Source organism: Colias philodice, chromosome 7 (assembly GCF_061535455.1).
Source record: "Colias philodice isolate Cphi_HAF_F1 chromosome 7, ilColPhil1 Martin Lab GWU primary, whole genome shotgun sequence".
Lineage (NCBI taxonomy): Eukaryota > Metazoa > Arthropoda > Insecta > Lepidoptera > Pieridae > Colias > Colias philodice.
The window spans coordinates 6,164,395-6,186,651 of record NC_143092.1 but is presented as its reverse complement, the minus strand read 5'-3'; the positions used below and the strand labels follow the sequence as shown (position 1 = coordinate 6,186,651).

General features: G+C 33.6%; 4 protein-coding genes across 4 annotated transcripts; 1 reads left to right on the top strand and 3 right to left on the bottom strand.

The window, feature by feature from the left end:
• Positions 1-281: 281 nt before the first annotated feature.
• Positions 282-7,297, top strand: LOC149487105 (transmembrane reductase CYB561D2-like). Its single transcript, XM_089697118.1, has 4 exons — positions 282-521; positions 5,640-5,874; positions 6,196-6,388; positions 6,925-7,297. Exons 2-4 carry the CDS (start codon positions 5,686-5,688, stop codon positions 7,230-7,232), a joined length of 690 nt encoding a protein of 229 aa, XP_089553244.1. The 5' UTR covers positions 282-521; positions 5,640-5,685; the 3' UTR covers positions 7,233-7,297.
• Positions 7,298-9,011: 1,714 nt separating this feature from the next.
• On the bottom strand, positions 9,012-14,035 carry LOC149487104 (transmembrane reductase CYB561D2-like). Its single transcript, XM_089697117.1, has 3 exons — positions 13,728-14,035; positions 12,287-12,479; positions 9,012-9,359 (listed from the first exon to the last, which is right to left on the bottom strand). The coding sequence occupies exons 1-3, from the start codon at positions 13,944-13,946 to the stop codon at positions 9,046-9,048; spliced, it is 726 nt and encodes a 241-aa protein (XP_089553243.1). The 5' UTR covers positions 13,947-14,035; the 3' UTR covers positions 9,012-9,045.
• A 486-nt stretch (positions 14,036-14,521) lies between these two features.
• Positions 14,522-19,783, bottom strand: LOC149487103 (uncharacterized). The gene is made up of 3 exons (XM_089697116.1): positions 19,520-19,783; positions 15,323-15,512; positions 14,522-14,787 (listed from the first exon to the last, which is right to left on the bottom strand). Exons 1-3 carry the CDS (start codon positions 19,781-19,783, stop codon positions 14,522-14,524), a joined length of 720 nt encoding a protein of 239 aa, XP_089553242.1.
• A 228-nt stretch (positions 19,784-20,011) lies between these two features.
• Positions 20,012-21,624, bottom strand: LOC149487102 (uncharacterized). The gene is made up of 3 exons (XM_089697115.1): positions 21,367-21,624; positions 20,525-20,714; positions 20,012-20,304 (listed from the first exon to the last, which is right to left on the bottom strand). Exons 1-3 carry the CDS (start codon positions 21,622-21,624, stop codon positions 20,012-20,014), a joined length of 741 nt encoding a protein of 246 aa, XP_089553241.1.
• Between the last annotated feature and the right edge of the window lie 633 nt (positions 21,625-22,257).

Here is a 22,257-nt window from a genome sequence, read left to right as displayed (position 1 = left end):
ATAACAATGCATACGTACAAATTTCCTATGAAATATGCATTGCACAATTTACTTTAAACTTTAAAACCCATCTCTTGAAATAATACATATTATTTATTAGCCTTACCTATGTTTAAAATTATCTAACACCATGACAAATTATTATGAAGGTAAAAACAACATGTTTCTTGCATTAATGATGGTCTAAGATATGTATAGTGTTCATTCAATATTATAACAGAGAAAACATTGCTATATAAAGTATCACAATCTAAAAGAACACAGTCACAGTAGTCGCATTCTTAAAGTTGCTAGGTATTCCCTTAGAAAAAGTTCAAATCTCTATTAAGAAAACTATTTCATTTCTTGTTCTCTATATCTATCTCTATATTATTACAAAGTATTACAATTGATAATATGATTGTTTAGGAATTATGTTTTCGGAATGAGAACAGAAAAATAAACAAATAGAACATTAGGGGAATTCCGGGTGTGGGGTAATTCGGAAAATTGTGAATACCACTTCAGAGCATCGTTTTATTGTGAGTATCGTGAAGAAACGAGTTTGATATTAAAAGCATTCATATTTGTTTAATCAATTACTATTTAACATTATTGAATTTACCCGTTATCCGGAATTACCCTTATACTCGATCTTTTAGTTTAAGAAGTAATAAAGCTAGAAACATAGATTCAAAATATTACGAAATATTTGTGAAACGTCGAATAACGTGATCAATATCATCATCATCATCATCAATATCATCAATACATATAATAAAATTCTAGAAAAGCGGTGTCTGTACAATGAAAATATGAAAAAAAAAATTAGCAGGTGTTATTATTAAATCGATCCCAAACCCAAAACTGTAGTTAAAAAAATTTTTGTCTGTTTGTCTGTTTGTCTGTATGTTCGTGCACGCTAATCTCAGAAACGGCTTATCCGATTTAGATGCGGTTTTCACTAATATATTGGAGTAATCTTCATTTAACATTTAGTGTTTATTTCATGTCAATCGGTTCGTAAACAAAAAAGTTATGACCATATAAGTATTCACGGCGAATATTTGCTAAGGCATTCTATTTATTGTACACTGTACAGTGTACGATAAAACGTAAGTTATCTGTTACAGTTATTCCTATAAATGTCCAGGTGATCATATCGAAAGTCCCCAAGGGTGGGGGGGGGACTGGGGTTAGCTGAAGTAAGTAAGGGGGAAGGGGTCAAATTAGAATTTAAATGCTTTTTTCTAGGTAAATTTTATACATAAAATGTCCTTTAAATTATGTCGTATTATATTTTTAACTCCCGACGCAAAAAGATGGGTGATAAGTTTTTGATCGCTATGTTTGTCTGTGTGTGTGTGTGTGTCTGTTTGTGCCACCGTAGCTCGCTAACAGGTAATCCGAATTAGATGCGGTTTTTTTTGTTAGGCAGCATATTTTCCGACGCTGGTTTTTAGATAAAGTATATCAAAATCGGTTCATCCATTTATTACATCTAGGTATATAGGGGTAAAAGTGAAATGAAAGTGAACGACCTATCAGTAACAATAAGTCAAATTTTATCAAAATCGGTTCATCCATTTCTTTGATATAGGTATAAAAGTGGTAATAAAAAATGAATTTTGTCAAATATACTCAAGTGACATATCAAATGAAAGGGCATGACGTGTAAAGTATAATTAGACATATTTAATAAAAATCGGTTCATCCATTTATTATACCTATATATTATGGGTAAAAGTGGGAATGAAAAAAACGAATGTTGTCAAATATATCCAAGTGACATATCAAATGAAAGTGCATAACGGGTGAAGTACAGTTAGTTATATTTTTATCCAATTCGGTTAATCCATTTATTAGATTACAGCGGTAAAAGTGGGAATGAACAATAATCGAATGTGGTCAAATAATATACTCAAGCGGCATATCAAAATATGAAAGGGCAACGTGTGAATTACAATTAGTCATATTTAATCGAAATCGGTTCATCCGTTTATTACATTTAGGGCACTTTAGGGGCGACAGTGGGTATAAATATACCAAATGGAGCATCAAACGACAGGATATGACGTGTACAATGTACATATAGGTACAATTAAATAATATGGTTTACATCAAAATCGGTTCTGCCATTTACTAGGGGTGGAAAGGGAAGGGTTGAAAGTCTGTGAAAGAAGAGGAGATATGGGAGCGAGAGGATAGCCACACCCTGGAAATTTTGAACTCTACTCAAAGCCACATAGGCCTGGCCCTTGGAATTTTTTTTTTCCTAAATATACCACTTCTTTTGCCACTGTGGTCCATTACAATTTGTGCATGGTTACGGCCCAACGTAAAAGATGTCAAGGAGCAACAAACTTATAGATATCAATATGATGTAGGAATGTAATATGGAGGTACATTTGATAGCTCGGTCTCGCTCACTTGAAAATATTACATGAAAATAAGAAACCGAAGTTTAAAAATTAAAAAAAAAATCCCAAAGCAACGAAGATAAAGGAATAAATCATTTTACAAACTTCCCGACGATCTTAAAAATTAAGTACCATTATAAAAAAAATATTTATAGAGGTACATATATGATATATTATGATAATGTTGGCATGGCAGCCCCGACGACTTTGCTTTTTTTTATAAATATTTAAAATGGTATTTATTTTTAAAGATCATCGGGAAGTTTGTGAAATTATTTATTCCTTTTTCTATGCACTTTTCTTCGTTGCGTTGGGTTTTTTTTTATTTAATTTTTATTGCACGGTCTAAACGGTTTAGTTACTACAGGCGGGAGACAGGATTCAGGAAAGATCTGATTTGGATTTGGTGCTGGATTTGATAAAAACTGGCTGATCAGTTGCTGCACGAAACATTGTTAATAACATCCATACAAGGAAGGAAGAAATTTGCTCGCCTCCCCCCTGGTGCCTAAAAATAATATGACATAATTTAAAAGAAATACGTAGAAAATTAATTAGGCATTTATTTTTTTTATTTTTTAGCTCAGTTCGGTAATAAATTTTACTATCAGTTCTTTTAATTATTTATGGTAGTACGTGTTTACTCAATAATTAAGTTAAGTAGTAACTACTATGCAGTCACTATTCCACGCGGACGAAGTCGCGGGCACAGCTAGTAATGAATAAATCGCGTGTCAAACAATGATATTTTATGTATAGATACGTTATATACTCACAATATATCAAAAAAAATGCTTCATATGCAGTGTCAGGCACACACAAATACAAGTTTCATTTTACTTAATTTATTACATTGACAGACTGTATAAGAGAGATGGGTCTAATAAAATGATATTAACAAAAAAGACAAAGATAGTTTGTCACTTCCGCGCAGGTGTAAGCAAAAGTCATAAGAATTCACCAATTAAATATAAATAAACAAATAGTTGCCATGGTAATTGGCATAGACTAACGACACAGAAGATTCAATGTTATAGATGTTACCTTTCCTGCACAAGAAAACAAATGTGACAATTTCATTTACTATTTAATCATTATTATGATGTTGTATTAAAATGAAAAAAACTTTTTTGGAGATATAACTGTATTATGTATTTATTACTAGCTGTGGTGTTCGTTTTCGGTCATCATTATTTCACCCGATAAACATTAAACACCCACTGCTGAGCATAGTCCTCCTTATAGAACTCCATAAGGACCGATCTTACGCTATTCGTTTCAAGGCAGTTCCCGAAACCCGTACAAGGTCATCGCTCCAACTTGTAGGATATAAAAAAAAGACGGGTTGCACTCCGGGAGTGCCGGCAGAAGTGACAACTTGATTATTAACGTTCAGCATGTTTGATATTTTGGAATGGTGTCCGTCTTAGTTCTTACGCATGGAATATAAGGGCTAAAAAAAAAAAAAATCCGTCTTACGCTTTTTCGATCAGGCCACGTGTCCTGACGCGAGTTTAAGATTTTATACCCAACGCCGCTAAAGAAGTTTTCACTTCAATAATAGTGGTGCCTAGCCCATTGACCACCGTAAGCCCCGATCGGGGCGCGACACAATAGATTTTCTATTGTGTCTGTGATTCCGAGGACTGATGAACTAGATGAAAAAAAAAGATGAAATAAAAGAAAGGATGAAGTATAAGCCTTTTTTATCTAAAACACAAATAAAATTTATGTTCAATACCTTTATAAAGAAAAGCAAATAGCATTTTTCGTCAGTAGCGATAATCTTTTCTTTAATGTATTCAACATCATTTTTGCAAACAAACATTTTTGCCATCACGATTTCATTGTACAATATAATAAATAGATAGATATATTTGTTAATTACATGCACTGTGTGGATTTAAATATAAAAATAATAAAGTATTTACCCAAATCGAAATTAATAAAATAGCCGTTCTATTTTCAATAATCGTATCTACATGATAATCTTTGAACACAGTGTACGCTAGCTTTGTCACACTAGTGATTGAAGCAATGTTTTATCCCTTTCATTATTTCAATAGAAGTGTCAAGCAAGTGTCATTCATAAAGAATTGTAAATTGTTATTTTTAATCTTAAACTGTAATAATTTAATATATTTTCCTGTGATATGATATTCCTTTATCTTTCTTTATTTTTTTGCACGAATACGTGCACTGTCTGAACACACAGGAAGGCATTTTCGACAACTTTAATGTACCTATCGGCACATGCGCTCACTGGGACCGGTGACAATCTGACTGATTGCATTGGTCCCAAATAGGACCAATTCACGGAATCAGTTTTGGTGCGTTGATGACGTATCTACCTCTTGTTTCTATATATAATATCATTGGTGTCAAACAAATGTTGCACTGCTTTGTATCCACAATCAATATTAACACGACGGCATTTCCTTTAATGCAATTAACTTAAAAACCGGTTAATCTTCTAGACCACCTAGATTAATAAATACGGGGCTGTTTAATGCGTTCATCACGATACCAAGAAGTTAATTGATAATCGTGGATGTACATCACAGTAATTTCCCCTATCGGAGCAATTGCATCGCATTTTAAGAATCAAATAAAACGGAAACTGTGCGAATTGGACATTATTCAATCATGCCTCTGTTACGCTATTTTTATAAGCCTATGTATAATAGAGATTGTTAAAATTATGAGATAAATCATTGGATTGAGTGATATACAAATTAACGTTAATAAATTATACGTTAGTTATACCACAATGACACAGATAACATATGAAATGAATATCAAAAACATTAATAAAATAAAAGTACAAACTAAGTCATAAAACATTTATGTTTATTTTGAAAATCATTAAAATCTACTACTTCTACTACATTAAAGCATAATTTTATTATAACATGCCGATTAAGTGTACATAACAAAATTCTAAATTTATATACGTAAAAAAGTTATAATATCTATTAATTTTACTATATAATATTTCCTTTGACTATCTTATGTCCACAACATTACTAAAAATAAATAATATAATTATAATGTCTAAATAATAATACAAACAAGATTTACACAGCACCAGTCGCGTTCTAACTACGATCTACGCAACGCATCTCATCATATCATTTGAGCATTCCACAAAACAATATCAGTTATTTTGTCTTTGTTATCGATAAGGAAATCATAATCGATTATTTAAATCGCATAAATAAAAACAAAATAACGTTCTAGATGTCATTTCTTTAACAACGCGTGGTGAGATATCACATCGTCGAAAATGAACGTCGATCCCGAAGCTAATTCTGAAGTCGGAGGTTCTTATCCTTTGAGAATATTCCAGGCGTCTTCCAATCTTTTGGCGCATTTGTTAATAGGCGTTGTAGTGGGGACTTGCTTACATTTTTCCTTCTCCAATGGATTACCCCTGGGAGCGACAGCGATACACATAGTGCTATGTGCGATCGGGGTAAGTACCTAACAAAATATGGTAGATTTGTAGTAGACCTGTGAATTAGTATTATAGCCATACGAATATTTCGTATGAAATAGCAGTGCCTGCTTAACTTAACAATTAATTATTTTTATAAATACATCCATCATCTTTATATTCGCGATCAGATATACGGTAATTTGACGATTAAAACGATTTAATTTTAACTATTTATACAATAGTATAGGTAACCAGTAAATTTATACTTACAATTCACAGCCTCTGATTGTGTAAAATGTATATTAAAACCCTACTTTATTGAATTTAATTGTAAAATATATAATTCTTCCATTGCAGTATCAACTCCTTATGGCCGAAGCTATCTTAATCCTATCTCCTGACAACGCGTGGTCAAAGGTTCTAACATTCAGAGACAAGCGTAGGGCCCACACATGTCTCCAAATATCTGGCTCAGCTTTAGCCATCGCCGGCAGTGTTGTCAAGATGCTTGACAAGGCCCAGAACTTCAACACTCTGCACGGACAATTTGGTAAGTTATACAGCGAGTCAGTTTTATTGAAGACTAGTTGTACAGACTAGTTTAAATAGCCAAGCTTTCGATTTTTTTTTTATTTTTAGGTGCATATTTTTGATGTTTTCTTTCATAACACCCTGCTGCTTATAATGACAAACACATCAAAATAAGAATTATCGAAATTGGTCTAGCCGTTCACGTGATGTTGTGATCAAGGAAAATAGGGATTCATTTTTATATATAGAGACATAGAGATGTGCAAAGAAAATGAGAATATGTGATTTCCTGTAAAACGCAATGTAGATAGATATCTTAGTTTTAGAGAAACCCTAAAAATAGACAATACATTATGTATCGATAACATTTTCCTTAAATAGATGACTTTGTGTAGTACGCTACATACCTACATTTTTTAATAAAATGTAATTAATATTCGATTAACACAGATACCTATCAGTTCACCTTGTCACGTCAGATATCTATAAACCTAAATTAATCAAAATGTATTTTTAAGATACCATTGAAATTAATCGTTCCTATTTAATTTGCAGGTTTAGCAGCGATGGTGTTCACAACTGTGAGCCTTGTGAATGGTGTCACTTCACTATACGCGTTCGAATGGAGGGCCTTCTGTCCAGGAAACATCTCGAAGATCACTCACATTTTGTTCGGTTCCTTCGCCTTCATCTGCGCTTCTATTTGCTTGTGCTACGGTATCGACAAAAACTTCTTCAGAATATGGACCGGCCAAGCGTTTGCCGACACTCTGATAGCGTTCACAGCAATTTTCACCGTTTACGCTGTGATAGCTCCCTTCCTCAATTGCTTCAAGAAGACCGTGCGTTTCGTAAAGAAGTGATTTAAATGTGAGAACAGTATGGAATCTCAATGCTCTTAAAATATTTTGCCATGTGAACCAAATAGTGAATATAGTGCCACAAACTTATCTGACCCGGTGACGGTGTCACTGATGTCGCTTTCTTTTTATATAAACAAAATATTTCGTATGAAAAGTCTGTGAAAATGTGACATTTCAAAATGGCGGCACGTAGTTCCAGTTTTTGCCACCGGGTCAGATAAGTTTGTGGCACTGTACTTTATTGTCATTTAATCGAACGTGTAATTTGTTATAATTGATGGTTGTTTTTACAATAATGTCCAGTGTTCCTACGTTAATAAATTATAAGATATATTTCGTAGTATAATTTAAATGTCTATTCCCATGTTAAAATGCACACAAATCAGATTAACAAATTCTTTCTAGTACTTTTGCTACGTCGGAGGTACATAATATGTACCTGTATAGTACCGTAATTAAAAATTTGCCACGTAATGACATATTAGCCAAAAAAGTCCATATAAGTGGTATGATATCATCGAAGAAATAAGCGATATTTTATTATCAAATGCCGATAAAAGATTACCGATAAAAATTTTCAATTGTTTCAACACGTATGGTATAGTTATTGTTATGTAATATTTATCTAACACTAAATGCTATAAGATATTATATCTTTTGGTATTATATAAAACAAACACGAAGATAATTTAAATACGATTCAACATTTTTGTGAAAAACCTAAATTTTTCTATGCAATAAACGAAACATTAAGGGGAAGTGAAAATAAAACATTTTCTTACTTAATAACTTTATTACAAAAAATATGTAGCATACCTAAAATCAGATTATTATAAGTACTAGTAATTAATACGAAAATTGATAGATATAAAAAGATATCGCTTTTTTTTTTTTTTGTGTGGTGTCTCTCAATGTTAGCCAGAAGGGCTTCTACATTTTAACGCGGACGCGGGGGTGAACTGAAGGTTCACCCTGGTAGCGACATGCACAAGGGCGTCCCCCCTTGACGGGGACCACGAACCTCGGCTTGAGCTGTCGCTTGAGTGGAGGAGGCCAGAAGGGCCCTAATCGGACGGGAAGATATCGCTTACAGACAGCGATTATCTATGAGGCTAAAGAAACTAATTATATTAATTATATGTATGCTGAATCATCCTCTACCATTTATGTAATATGTATGATGCACCCCGTCATCTTTATGTATATTTGGTATTTTAAAAGGGATTTTAGAAAATCACAAACTAGAATTTCACACGACATGCCTAACATATGGTATATATGCCTTTCCTAGAATTACAAAACCGGGCTTTCCCCACTCATATCTCAGTCTGGCTGGTTGCCACTTAAAAGTAAATAGGTACAATATTTATCAAATTTATTACTGGCAACTGTTCTATTTTGCATGGCGGGAGAAAATGCGCGCGATCACCAAAGATAACTAGTTGTAGGTGCGCGTCTGCCTATCTTTATGGCATCAAAACATATAAAGGAAACTTGGAAAGAGTAATAGCCCCCGATACGCACGTTCTCGAAACGTACTATTCTTACTGTTGCTAATGTTAGAAATTTATGGGTTCGCAACTGATAAATGCGACAAGAACTGGTAAATGTTTTAGTTCCTTGAGATATCGAAACTGCTGATATCAATGCGAGTTTAGAAAATTTGATTTATTACAACTGTTTAAAATTATAGCCCCTAGCTATGTAATACAGAAAAGTGACGTAGAAATTAATTTGTCAAAGAGTTTATATTTAATTTGTTCACGATTATAATTACTATCTATATAAACATTTCCTAACGCTCTCTAAAACTTCACCATCTTTTTGTCTTCCTGATCTTTATAAATCTCCACAGATCATAACACGGTTTGCTTATAATAACAATCGTATATGTAAACACAATTGCCATCATGACATACGAGAAATATGGGGACGACCAGTTCTTAAAGGAATCTTTATTAAAGCCGAATGCTAAGCACACAGAGGAAGTAGTGAGCGCCGCAGTACCGCACAAGAGATGGCTGCTTTTCAAAGTGTCAAAAGCAACGAAACGTTGAAAAGTGGCCTTGTACAGTGACATGACCCCGTTTAGCAGACCGAAGCAGGTCAGGATGAGTGCCGCCAACGCTGCAACCCAAAAAATTTCAATTGAAAACACTTCATTTAATTATATAGTTTTCACAGTTCGTATATCTCGTACTTAGTATCATATCCAGATATATATATATATATATATATATATATATATATATATATATATATATATATACAGGGTGTCCCACTAATGGTATACTAAGCGCGAAGGGACTTGTAGTTTTGCATACACTGATCACGTAAAAAATACTTAAACAACAAAATTACGCCAAAAATTTTTTGCTTAATTTTTCCTTAAAATCCATATTTTCGTCTCTAGCTTCGCGCAGCCGTCATATACCGCTTCGCTAATGTGAGCATTTTGTCTATGAAAACATAATCTTAAACGATAGCTCACGAGTGGGTAGAAAAGTTGAGCAGGTTGCTTGTTAGGGGTATACACATAGAGTTTTGAGAATTCATCTATTTGTCAAAAAAATTCGTCTGGAATTTTATAAGTATTTTTTACGTACTCAGCGTATGCAAAACTATAACCTCCTTGGGGCTTAATATACCGTTGCTGGGACACCCTGTATATATATATATATATAATAAATATACGCGCGACAGCAGCGCCTCATCTGCGCTAAGATTTTTTCTCGAACTTTTTAATATATTATTGCAGCCATTTAACCGATATTTTGGCATCTATCGATATTTGTCCTACGGTTTGTCAGGACCAATAGGACTTGAATGCCACTGGCTATCAAAGTGGCGTCTAGTATTCGGACGCCAAAAGCAGGTGAACGCCAGTTTAAATGCATTTTTGTCTTCAGAGGACGGCTGTTTGTTATTTATATATATATATATATCTGGCCTTTGTCCAGCAGTGGACGTCCCACGGCTGATAAGAAGAAGAAGAAGAAGAAGAAGTATCATATTTCTCCAGTAAAACCTGCCTGTAAAACTAAATTTTTTATTCCCTACTAGCAAACCGGGCGAACTCCGTTTCGCCACCAGAGACACCTTTTCTTTGCTATAAACCTCACGGAGCCCGAGACCTTTCCAACGAATGCAAAACCGTGGAAATCGGTTCGTCCATTCTGGAGTTATAGCGTCAGGAACGAAAACCCGACTTATTTTTATAAAGTAGAAGATAAACTCAATCATCTGCCTGTGTAAATAACAATCAATTAATTATATTGTATTTATGTCAGTATCTGTTAATAGCTATTATCGAAAAACTGCATGAAAATTGCAGAGCAACAAAAATCGTTATCAATTCCTAATTGAACAATAATAATAAAATATATTGACGCACTCAGACATTAGATATATAATTGTATTTGTACGGTATTTCGCATTTTATTGATTAACTATCAACAATTTAATGACGATAATATAACATAAAAATCGCATATTTTGATAAGGATAGCTAGAAGATAAAAGAAAATTCCAAACAACAATTGAGCTTAATAGATATTAATTAAAATATCCCATATTTATCTTTGTCAGTCAATATATATCATAAGGTCAGTAAGTATATTATTAAAGCACTAATTAATATTATCTAGCAATAAGCGGTTTCTGATTATCTTAGTCCTATCCAATATTCATACTCAAAACAGCATGTCGACTTCTACCGCGATATGCATCAAAACAATGCGTTAAAATAACACTATAACGTTGTGACTTTTTTATACAGATTAATATATTTCACGTGTAGTAATAGTAGTTCAGGTACATTCGTCTGCATTCTGCCAAATTCAGATGAAGATTGAATTTACCTATCAATTGGTTTTTTCCAAGTTCTCAGTTAAAACCCAGATAAGTGATTTTGAGTTATTATTTTATCAATAACTAGCTTTCCGCCCGCGGTTCGCCTGCTTTATCTAATACCTAATAATTTATATACTAAAAACCTTCCTTTATACTATGTAGTGATTATTATATGTCTAGACATTAAACAACAATTTCATAATGTTCGTATTTTAAAACAATCACATTTAGGTAGTTATATAAGTTTTGTTATCATATTGTATGGAATATCTAACAATTATCTATTATTCTTTCATACTTCAGCCATGAATAGAAGGAATTATATTCATCGAAATACAAATAAAACTAACACAATACACAAACGCAGTTTCATGATGTTGTGAAATTGAATGAATATGTATTTATCCGCTCATATGCTTGAGAAAAAAAAAATTACCCCTTACTTAGCTACGCGCATCCACAGTTGCAAAAACACGATCGAGAATCTTGTTTCGCGCAACTGTGGTTGCAAAGCGACTTTCATATTTCAATTGATTATAAACTCTATTTCATACTCTCAGAGTCTAATTTTTACGTATTTAAACCAAAGACAACTAATTGATTCGTCTATTTCTACCCAGTACTACCAACCTTTCAAACAGAATTTTGGGAATATCTTAGTTTGTATCTTACGTGTCTTACAAGGAAGTGTTAAAATATGCCGTAATTGTTGTATTTTATTGATTTCTACTCGTGTTTACTTACCAGATTATTCTCTAACATGTGTTTTATTGTTATAAAGTAATATTTTAGTGACCGTTGTAATAAATATGTAATAAAGACGACTTTAAAAGTTAGTAGACTTTAGACGATTTCATAACTTTTTAAGGTATACGGTAATCATATATTGTAAATATAACACAGTTTTGTATAGTATTATTACAATAGCAATCGATTACAGTCAATATATTTGAAGTACTCCTCTCGCGGAAGTCATAAATTAAGTTTTAATAGCGGTGCGTCGAACGCGCGGCGCACGTTCCAGAGCACTAGCAAAGTAGGCTACCTTTATTTTTTTTGCAAGCTATTTAGCGTATTTTATTTTTGCAACTGTGGTTGCGCAAAGCATATGAGCGGTTATATTAATTATCGTGAATGAACACTACAACAAATCAGCAGCTAATAAGCTGATAGTAAATCATGTACAAACGGATATAACCCACCTAATTTTCCATGAATCGATGTAAAATTTGTCTTCTTCTCTCTCATCATGACAATAGAACCTACGATGGCAAGTAATGATCCTACAGTTTGAAGAATCCAGTGACATCTACGTCGATTCCGAAAGCTCAAAGAAGCCGACCATCCATTGTAGCTATACAAACTTAGTATACCATGTGTCATTAGAAATTGGTACTAAAACAATTAAATAGGTAGTTGAAATTTACATATTGTATATCTAACAAATAAAAATAGATTGAGAACATCAGGAGACGATATTTTGTTCCTTTGGCAGCGAAGTCTATAAACAACTACATGTCTCTATCTAAACTCAACAGTTACTCTGCATTTTAACTTTACGTGCTTTAATTATTTGAAGAATACGTTGTATTAGATATCATTCTAGAGAGGGCGCGCCCTATCCAAGAATAATTTATATCTACTTTAATAATATAGCAAAATAGGTAAGCATTTCCCTAATTGCACGCCTCATAAGCGAAGCGTTGAGGTCGGTACTACTGTCGCTTCGCGCAAAACATCTGATTTTTCAAACTTAAAATGTCTTTATGTATCATACATTGCACTTGTAAGGTAATACATACACACACATATTAAGAAAAAACACTATTTTTAACATTCATGATATTTTTGATGTCATTTTTGTTATTTAAACTAGTTAAAAAACAGTTTAAAAAAGTTCTGTCTTGGACGTCCGTGTGTCTGTATGTGCGGAGGATTTTCTTGTTAACACGATAGCGACCGAAATACTTTACTAATCGAGTCTTTTTTTTTTCTCTTACGCTTGAGTATGCTCAGGAATAGAACCCTTTCATTTTTCAGGGTCTGATTCGATGTGGTTTAATTGTTATTAAATAAACAAAAATAATAATTAATAAATAATAATTATTAAAAAAAAATTATGAGGCGTGCACTTTTGGATTTTCCAAATTTTTTTGTGTTTATATCATCAAAACATTTGTAAACGTTAATTGTTAAATGATATTTAAAATGATTAAGTAGCAAACATACGTTGATCATGAAGAAACTGATTACTTGCACATTACAATTTTAATCAATGTTTTTGCAAATCATGATAAACAATCATGATGCTTCTAGAAAGCAATACTATCAGGATACATAATTAATTTTAGCGTAATATGGATATACCTAATATCGGTAAAACCGTGACTCATCCAATGTCTGATAACATTTTATAACTTTTTCACTTATAATAGTGAAAATGCAATACTCGAAGTATATCGGTCTGGTATATGAGTCAAGGTCCAAGAGTATCATTTATATTACTTTTTAATTCAGAACTAAAAAGTCATTTAATATAAAGAGACTTCCTCAAAAAAGAATTAAAACTATGTCGTACTAGGTATATAACAAATCATAGCATGTATTTCCTTCTGATATATCATTGGTAATACTTTAACTCACCCCAATAACACACAATAGAACATGTAGATAAAACGGATTCAAACTCGACTGGAGCGCAAACCATGACGTCACAAACACGCACACAGCGATCAAGGACTGCACTAATGTATTCATACACCCTCTGAAGGCGAGCCACGCATAATTGAAATTAACACATCCGTCAATAACAGGCGATTGATCGAACTTCTCTACAGGGGTTAACGTCGGCTGCATATCCATTGTAAAACAACTTGTCTTAATCCTCAGACCTCACATCAATATGGATTACGCACATGAATAGAAATTGCACTGAAAAATCTAACTGAATTGCCTCTGTAGGTTCATGTTTATCGACAATGTATACAGTTATGATAGGTTAGTTTTGATCTCAAAGTGCTGGTTTAAGTTTATCAGTGTACTCGAATTCTGTCATTTTTTACAAGTCTTATGAACAATGTTATTATTTATTAGATAAAAGCTATCCCGCTCTTAATCAATCACGCATATTTTATCATTGATAATATTTTTCACGTTTTTCCCGATAACCGACGTGAACCATATAAGGTGCAATAAAAATAAAATATAACGTAATAAAAAGTATTTCAAATTAATCTCTACATTTTAATAAATCGTGACTAATAATTGGTGTTCTTTTATGAAAATTTGTGAAGGATATTTTTTTCGAGAAGTATCTTTATTTTTATATTGCAAACGATTATAGCGAGATGACAATGAGATGACAATACCTTACAGTCGTTAAAGACAATAAAACGCTAGTACTTAAATAACAATAAATCAAAGCACCGTTAAAATGATTATATTCTCATTGCACATTTGATAAAACACGTGATCATTATAAAACTCGTATAGAATACTATAAAAGCAATTAGTACGTATATCACAGTTGGACTCGCCCACTCTCTAAAGGCCGTGGTATAAAGTCCGCAGCATAAACATATCGATGACATTATGAACGTCGGTATACCGAAGGAAACATGGGCCAATTTTAAATAACGACCACCGAATAGAGCGCAGGGGCCTAATAAAAAAGTTATTAAAGAGAGTATAGCCGTTATAGTACCTGAAACCGAACATTTTGGTTAGACAACTGTTAACTGAAAGAAACAAACATTTATTAATCAAGCATTTTGTTGTAGAGTTCGCAAAACAGATTCGAAAATAATAACCTGAATTGCTTTATAAAGTGTTTAAAAATTTAATCTGATAAGAATAAAAGTATAATAACACATCCTTGTTTGTTATCACTGGCAGATTTGATAAAATATTATTTAACGTTTTAGTAATCAACAGATATCATGCACATTACTATAATTAAATTATGATAACATCCTACTCAAATCCTACTTAATAATATTATAAATGTCAACGTTTGTGAGGATGGATGGATGGATGGATGTTTGTTATCCTTTCACGCAAATACTATTTAACCGATTACGATGAAATTTGGTATGTAGGTAGCTGAAGACCCAGAATAAGACATAAGCTACTTTTTATCCCGGAAATCCTACAGGAACGGGAACTATGCGGGTTTTTCTTTAAAAATGCGGGAGAAGCAGCAGGCAGAAATCTAGTTTATTAAATAAAGATCGTCTAACCGGTGAGTCCATGAGCGCTGGTTGAGAATCCCTTAGACGTTGTTATGAGTACTGTTCCAGTAACTGCGAAAGCCATAGCACACATCTGTAGAAGCACGTGGGCAAATCGTCTGTGCCTTATTCTCATTGGTGTAGACCAACCATTCGCATAATTGAGGCTTAATATCGCTTCTACCGCGAAAAAATGATACTGCAAGCATTATTATTCATTAATTCCTTGTTTAATTGTGAATGAAACAAAATACAGAGACGGAAACAATGTGATCAATAATAGTATAATAACAGGAGTACGCCCTAAGACTGTATCTACCCGGTAACTTCAAAAGGTAGCTGGTAGAGCATTCAATCTTCATGTATGTAAATTTATAATAACTTATGTATGGTATCAAAACCCTAGCTTTCAAATTTATAATTGTACGAAATTTATTTGTAAAATGTAACTATAATAACGCAAAATAAATATCAAAAACTACGTTGCAAGGGATTGCCCCACATAGGTATCATTTTCATCCTAACTATGACCAAGCTTTGCTTTTTAATTAATGTCATTTTCTAATAAATTAAATTCTAGGTGTATCGTTTTATCGCCCCCGGAACCCCCTGCATCTAAATTCCATGGAAATCATGACAGCCGTTTCCGAGAATCAGATTAAATAAAATTAATACTCGTTTAAAATGCTTTAGGTAGATAGATATACATAGATAAAATACCATATTATTATAAAAGTAATAAAATGCACGTCGTCATTTTATCAATAACAGGAACTACAGCTGTGCTACAACAAATTCCATTTTCATATGAATAAAATAAACACACATAGGTTCTATGCAAAAATCTAAAGCAGCCGCGATCCGTATTTGTAAAAATATACTTACTCCAAAGGTACACAGAAATACATGAATATCTCTGAAGCCTGTTTGTATGAGATAAAATAAAACTGTCGTTAAAGTGCCTCCTATGAGCATTTGTACAAACCCGACTCCTACGGCGCAGAAAATTACATTCCAGTATTCTCCAACAGGATCTATTATTAACATACGCATTTTGTTTTCGAAATAAAACGTAATATGTAATGTTACCTAGCTGTACAATATTGTTTGACATTAATTGTAAATGTCAACATTGTTACATAATTGGGAAGCGTCAAAATTTGCCATTTTTTAAAGCATGTTATAATATTGTAACATGATTATTATATTATTATTATCGCTCTGATTGGTAATATCATTATAGGTATTTGGCTAGGTAGAGCTATTACGCACTGTCGACCAGTCGCCGGCGACTCAGTCGCCGGCGACTGTGACTTACTATAGTTTAAATAGGGGCTTGCGCACTTAGTCGTCAGTCGTCCAGGAGTAAGTCCAGTCGCGCGGTCGACAGTGCGTAATAGCTCTAAGAGCGAGCGCGCACGAGCAACTTTGTCTCCGCAACTATTTTGTCTCCGCAACTATTTTGTCTTTCCGCCCATGGGCTAGTATGAAAGTGCGCGCACGTAGCGACGCAACACCCGGGAGACTTTTTTGTCCGCGGGTTCGGAGACAAGCCCGCGACGCAACTGTCGCCCTATCTATTGGTTTCAATGCAAGTGCGCGCACGGCGACAAAAATGTTGCCGGTCGGCGGCCTCCGGCCAGTTGCCGCGTAACCAGCGTAGCGATAGTACGTATTTATGTCAACGTATTTATTCTCGTACACAGTAGTTTTTAACCGACTTCGCAAAAAGGAGGAGGTTATCAATTCGGCCGGTATATTTTTTTATGTATGTACACCGATTACTCCGAGGTTTCTGAACCGGTTTACGTGATTCTTTTTTTTTTTTGATGCGGAATGGTGTGGAATTGGTCCCATAAATTTTATTCGGATAAGCCCAGTAGTTTTTATTTTATGAGCATTTTTGTCTGGTCTCGATGACTTAATTGAAATGTAGCAAGTAACTTTGATTCATTTCCAGGAAACCGATTGAGCTGAAATTTTGTATACGCATGTAAATTGGATAGCGATAAAACATTATTATGAGATAGAGCTGATTTGATGATGGAATCGGAAGGTGGCCATAGGAACTTAGTAATATATTGACTCAACTTTATCGAGGTTGAGCTCGTTTGATTCGTGTTGAAAAATACACTAAAAAGTATTAAATAAAAACTACTTTACTTTTTACAATTACGATTACATATCTATACTAATATTATAAAGAGGAAAGGTTTGTAGGTATGTATGGTTTTCAGTTTTCACGCATAAACTACTGAACCGATTACAATGAAATTTAGCACACATATAGAGGGTAACTTGGATTAACACATAGGATAGGTTTTATCCCGGAAATCCCACGGGAATGGGAACTATGCAGGACAAGAGCACAGACCACAACCGTTTCTTCGAAATCCATGTTGATAAATGCAGAAAATTTTAAAGAAAAAGTTGCGTTGCTGTCGCTTTCGTGAGCGCATCGTTCAAAACTTTGCGAGGAGACAGCGACAGAGACAAAATAGTTGCCGGGCAACTAAGTTGCTCGTGCGCGCTCGCTCTAAGAGCGAGCGCCCACGAGCAACTTTGTCTCCGCAACAATTTTGTCTCCGCAACTATTTTGTCTCTCCAGCCATGGGCTAGTATGAAAGTGCGCGTACGTAGCGACGCAACTCCCGGGAGACTTTTTTGTCCGCGGGTTCGGAGACAAGCCCGCGACGCAACTGTCGCCCTATCTATTGGTTTCAATGCAAGTGCGCGCACGGCGACAAAAATGTTGCCAGGCGACGGCCGCCGGCCAGTTGCCGCGTAACCGGCGTAGCGATAATACCTATTTATGTCAACGTATTTACTCTCGTACACAGTAGTTTTTAACCGACTTCGAAAAAAGGAGGAGGTTATCAATTCGGCCGGTATATTTTTTTTATGTATGTACACCGATTACTCCGAGGTTTCTGAACCTATTTACGTGATTCTTTTTTTGTTTGATGCGGAATGGTGTAGAATTGGTCCCATAAATTTTATTCGGATAAGCCCAGTAGTTTTTATTTTGTGAGCGTTTTTGTCTGATCTCGATGACTTAATTGAAATGTAGAAAGTAACTTTGATTCATTTCCAGGTAACCGATTGAGCTGAAATTTTGTATACGTATGTAAATTGGATAGCGATGAAACATTATTATGACATAGAGCTGATTTGATGATGGAATCGGAAGGTGGCCATAGGAACTTAGTAATATATTGACTCAACTTTATCGAGTTTGGGCTCGTTTGATTCGTGTTGAAAAATAAACTAAAAAGTATTAAATAAAAATAACTTCGTTAAAAACAACCTACTTCAAAAACGGAAAAGTAAAAAATAAAAAAAAGGTTTGATATTATTCATTACTAGGTACATATTATTTAGATGTGTTATTTACTAATAAGGTTTGATGTCGGTGCACGGGCTTAATACTAAGTGCTTAGTGCTTGGCACCAACTTCAAACCTATTTAAAAAATAGCACATCTAAATAATATTGTTTTTAATGAAGTTATTTTTATTATTAGTAGCTTTTCTGTCTATAGTAGAGCCATTTTAATAGGCATCATAGACAGTTCAACAAAATTCAGCAACGTAATCCAGTAACGACGCCATAGAAAAATATGTTATTTCGTTTTGTTGGAACTGCACATTTACTTAACTTTTTTCAATTACGATTACATATCTATACTAATATTATATAAAGAGGAAATGTATGTATGGTTTTCAGTTTTCACGCATAAACTACTGAACCGATTACAATGAAATTTAGCACACATATAGAGGGTAACTTGGATTAACACATAGGATAGGTTTTATCCCGGAAATCCCACGGGAATGGGAACTATGCGGGACAAGAGCACAGACCACAACCGTCTCTTCGAAATCCATGTTGATAAATGCAGAAAATTTTAAAGAAAAAGTTGCGTCGCTGTCGCTTTCGTGTGCGCATCGTTCAAAACTTTGCGAGGAGACAGCGACAGAGACAAAATAGTTGCCGGGCAACTAAGTTTCTCGTGGGCGCTCGCTCTAATAATAGTAAATGGTGGCGACCACGCCCAATAGATTGAAATATATAATCTATTACAGACTGCTGATATTTATCAATGACAATGTTCATAATACAACCGTAATATTTCAATAATAATAGAATTATATCGTACAGCTAACACACATACTTAAATTTCTAACATTTCTTCAACAACACTTACCGCTGCAGTACAAACCGCTGCATGCACATCCTTCGTCTTCAAAGAATACATTATAACAGACATAACTACTGCCCCTATCAAAACATGAACTGCTCCTAAGCCAATAGCACACCATATAGTCCTACAGTAACTTCCACTGGGCTCAATTATCAATATTCTTAGAGGAATGCGTTTCGAGCTTTTGTTTTTACTTTCACCAGTTTTTTCTTTTTTGCCTCCGTTATCTCTTAAAATGGACGTTGGCTTCTCATCTTTAATTTGCATTATACCAAATTATAAAGTAAATTTATTTATTGAAACTTGATTGAAACATAATATCTATTAAATACAATTTGACATTGTCGAATGACATAAATGATGATTATCGTACAAATTTACAGATAAAACCAAGATAAAACTTATAGTTGTTAAGAATTTAACCAAGAAGAATTTAACCTATTTTATTAGGCAATAATATCTATACGTTTCATATTAGAAGAAATAAAAAGCCTGTTAGAAAGTAAACAGTTCTTTAATCGGCTTAAACAATATAACACTTGTATAAAAGATACAAAATAAAATTGAAAATATTGACATTTCTGGCAAAGGTGTCCACTTCGTAAACGTTGGTTTTATCAATCCAGATATAAAACAAGCACTCGATAATATTAAAATCACGATACCAAATAATGAATGAAATTTGCTAATAATTTTCCTGATCAATCCTTTGTCATTATTGCCGGAATAATCGTATATGAGGAAACCATTGATTGCATTAAATAAGGCCAGTGCACAGGCAGTGCTACCTGAAAACAATAGAACAATTTGTATTGCAACATAATTACCAAAACCAAAATCTTGAATACGTGACAACTATTATCGTCATACCCTAAAGTTCCGTTCTCTGACAACCTTTATTTCAACCAAAGAATTATTATTTAGGCATCTGTTTTACATAAACAGATACTTATCATATCTAATTAAATATAATCTACTAAACCTTAAACGTAATAAATGCAAGCTCACCCAATACACAGTGTATTGAAAATTTAAAATAACCACAAAAAAATGACGCAATTGCGCCAAGTATGGTTAGAAAAATTCCCAAAAAATGTATGAAGGCATGTTCACATTGTCGATGCGTCAGTTTTACCGGTGCACTCGATCCGCTTAGTGTGTGTAGTGATAAGATTCCTAATGGCATACAGATCTGGAGCTGGAAATAAGAATAACGTCTATCATTAAGCTGAAGACCTTGTTTGTTTGATTGAACGCGCTGATCTCATGAACCACGGGTTTTTGAAAAAATATTTGAAAAAATATTTCACTGCTAGATAATCCATTTATCGAGGAAGACTATAGGATATATCATCACGCTAAGATCAATATGAAAAAATAGCTTATATTATACGATCTAATTCGCCTTCTAGTAAAAAATAATAATTGATAGTTTATCTATTATAGTTAGATCATAGATAATGCCGGATTATACTAGCTTTAAATTCCAGTAAAGATAATTCATAGCTATTTCAAAGATTTGTTTCTCTCACAAAAACTCATTTAGCTAATGATTATTTGATATCATAAAAATATCAAAATAATACACGTAGTATAATAAAATAACTCTTCTCACAGAAGTTTAATGCTTTAATTATTCTCATGAAAAAAACTAATGAGAAATGAATAGTTGAGAAGTTCATAAAATTTATTGGTTCAGAGCCAAACAAAATCAAAGATAAGTTCGACGACGTATCAGTACAGCATAATCAGTACCAAAAGAAAGTTTCCATTTACTTCCAGAAACAATAAATATACCTACGCAAAAAGAAAAGTTAGATACATAAAAACATAAAAAGATGTTTAATTACCCCAGCTGTGCACAAAAATACGTGTAAACCAGCTAAACACAATCTCTTTTCATAGCTTAGTGTATAGTACAGCACCATCATGATAGAAGCCCCCATCAACATATGAGACAGTACAATAAATCCAGCCTCAAACCGTTTGCGCTTGTACAAATGTTTAGGTTGATTGACTAAAATTATTTTAACTGGGCCAACAAATTCAACTACGTCGTCTCCAGCCTGGTCTGAGACGCATTCCAGGTTACAAGCACGATTTGCCATTTTTATGTTCGAATGAATTTAATTTAGAAATTGTAACAATTTTTCTAACCTACGTTGAAAAATATGGCATGTCAGGTGTCATATTTCAAGTGTATGACGTATGTGAGAATCACAGATAATAAAATAGGCGTGATAAGATATTTCGCTGTTTTACGAATATCCTTGCGAATACCCTTTGGAAGTCCAAAGTACAAAGATTAATTATTTTTTAACTTATCAATTAATATTCTTATCACCTTCTTGGTACTTCGGCTTCGATTCCTGGTGATGACTAACAAAAAATTATTGGTTTGGCAGAGCAAAGAAGGCTGATCACCTACTTATGTTTACATTTTTTTATCAGTAAATATAATTACATCTGCTCCCTGCCCTACAAAGGAACGTAGAACTTTTTTAAATAGATTGTTATTTTAACTTGATTTAGCCGACGATAGTAATAATTGTGATAATAATCGATCTAATATCTGTATACTAAATTCGAACGTAGTTTTTGCGTCAAAAGCAAACATCTTATTGCAGTTTATCCGAATGAAGACAAACAAAAAAATCAACAATTGCTCAAATGTAGGTAAGTACTCCGATTTAAAACTCAAAGCGCTAAATTACTAAATAAAAAATGTCATAGTTTTTTAC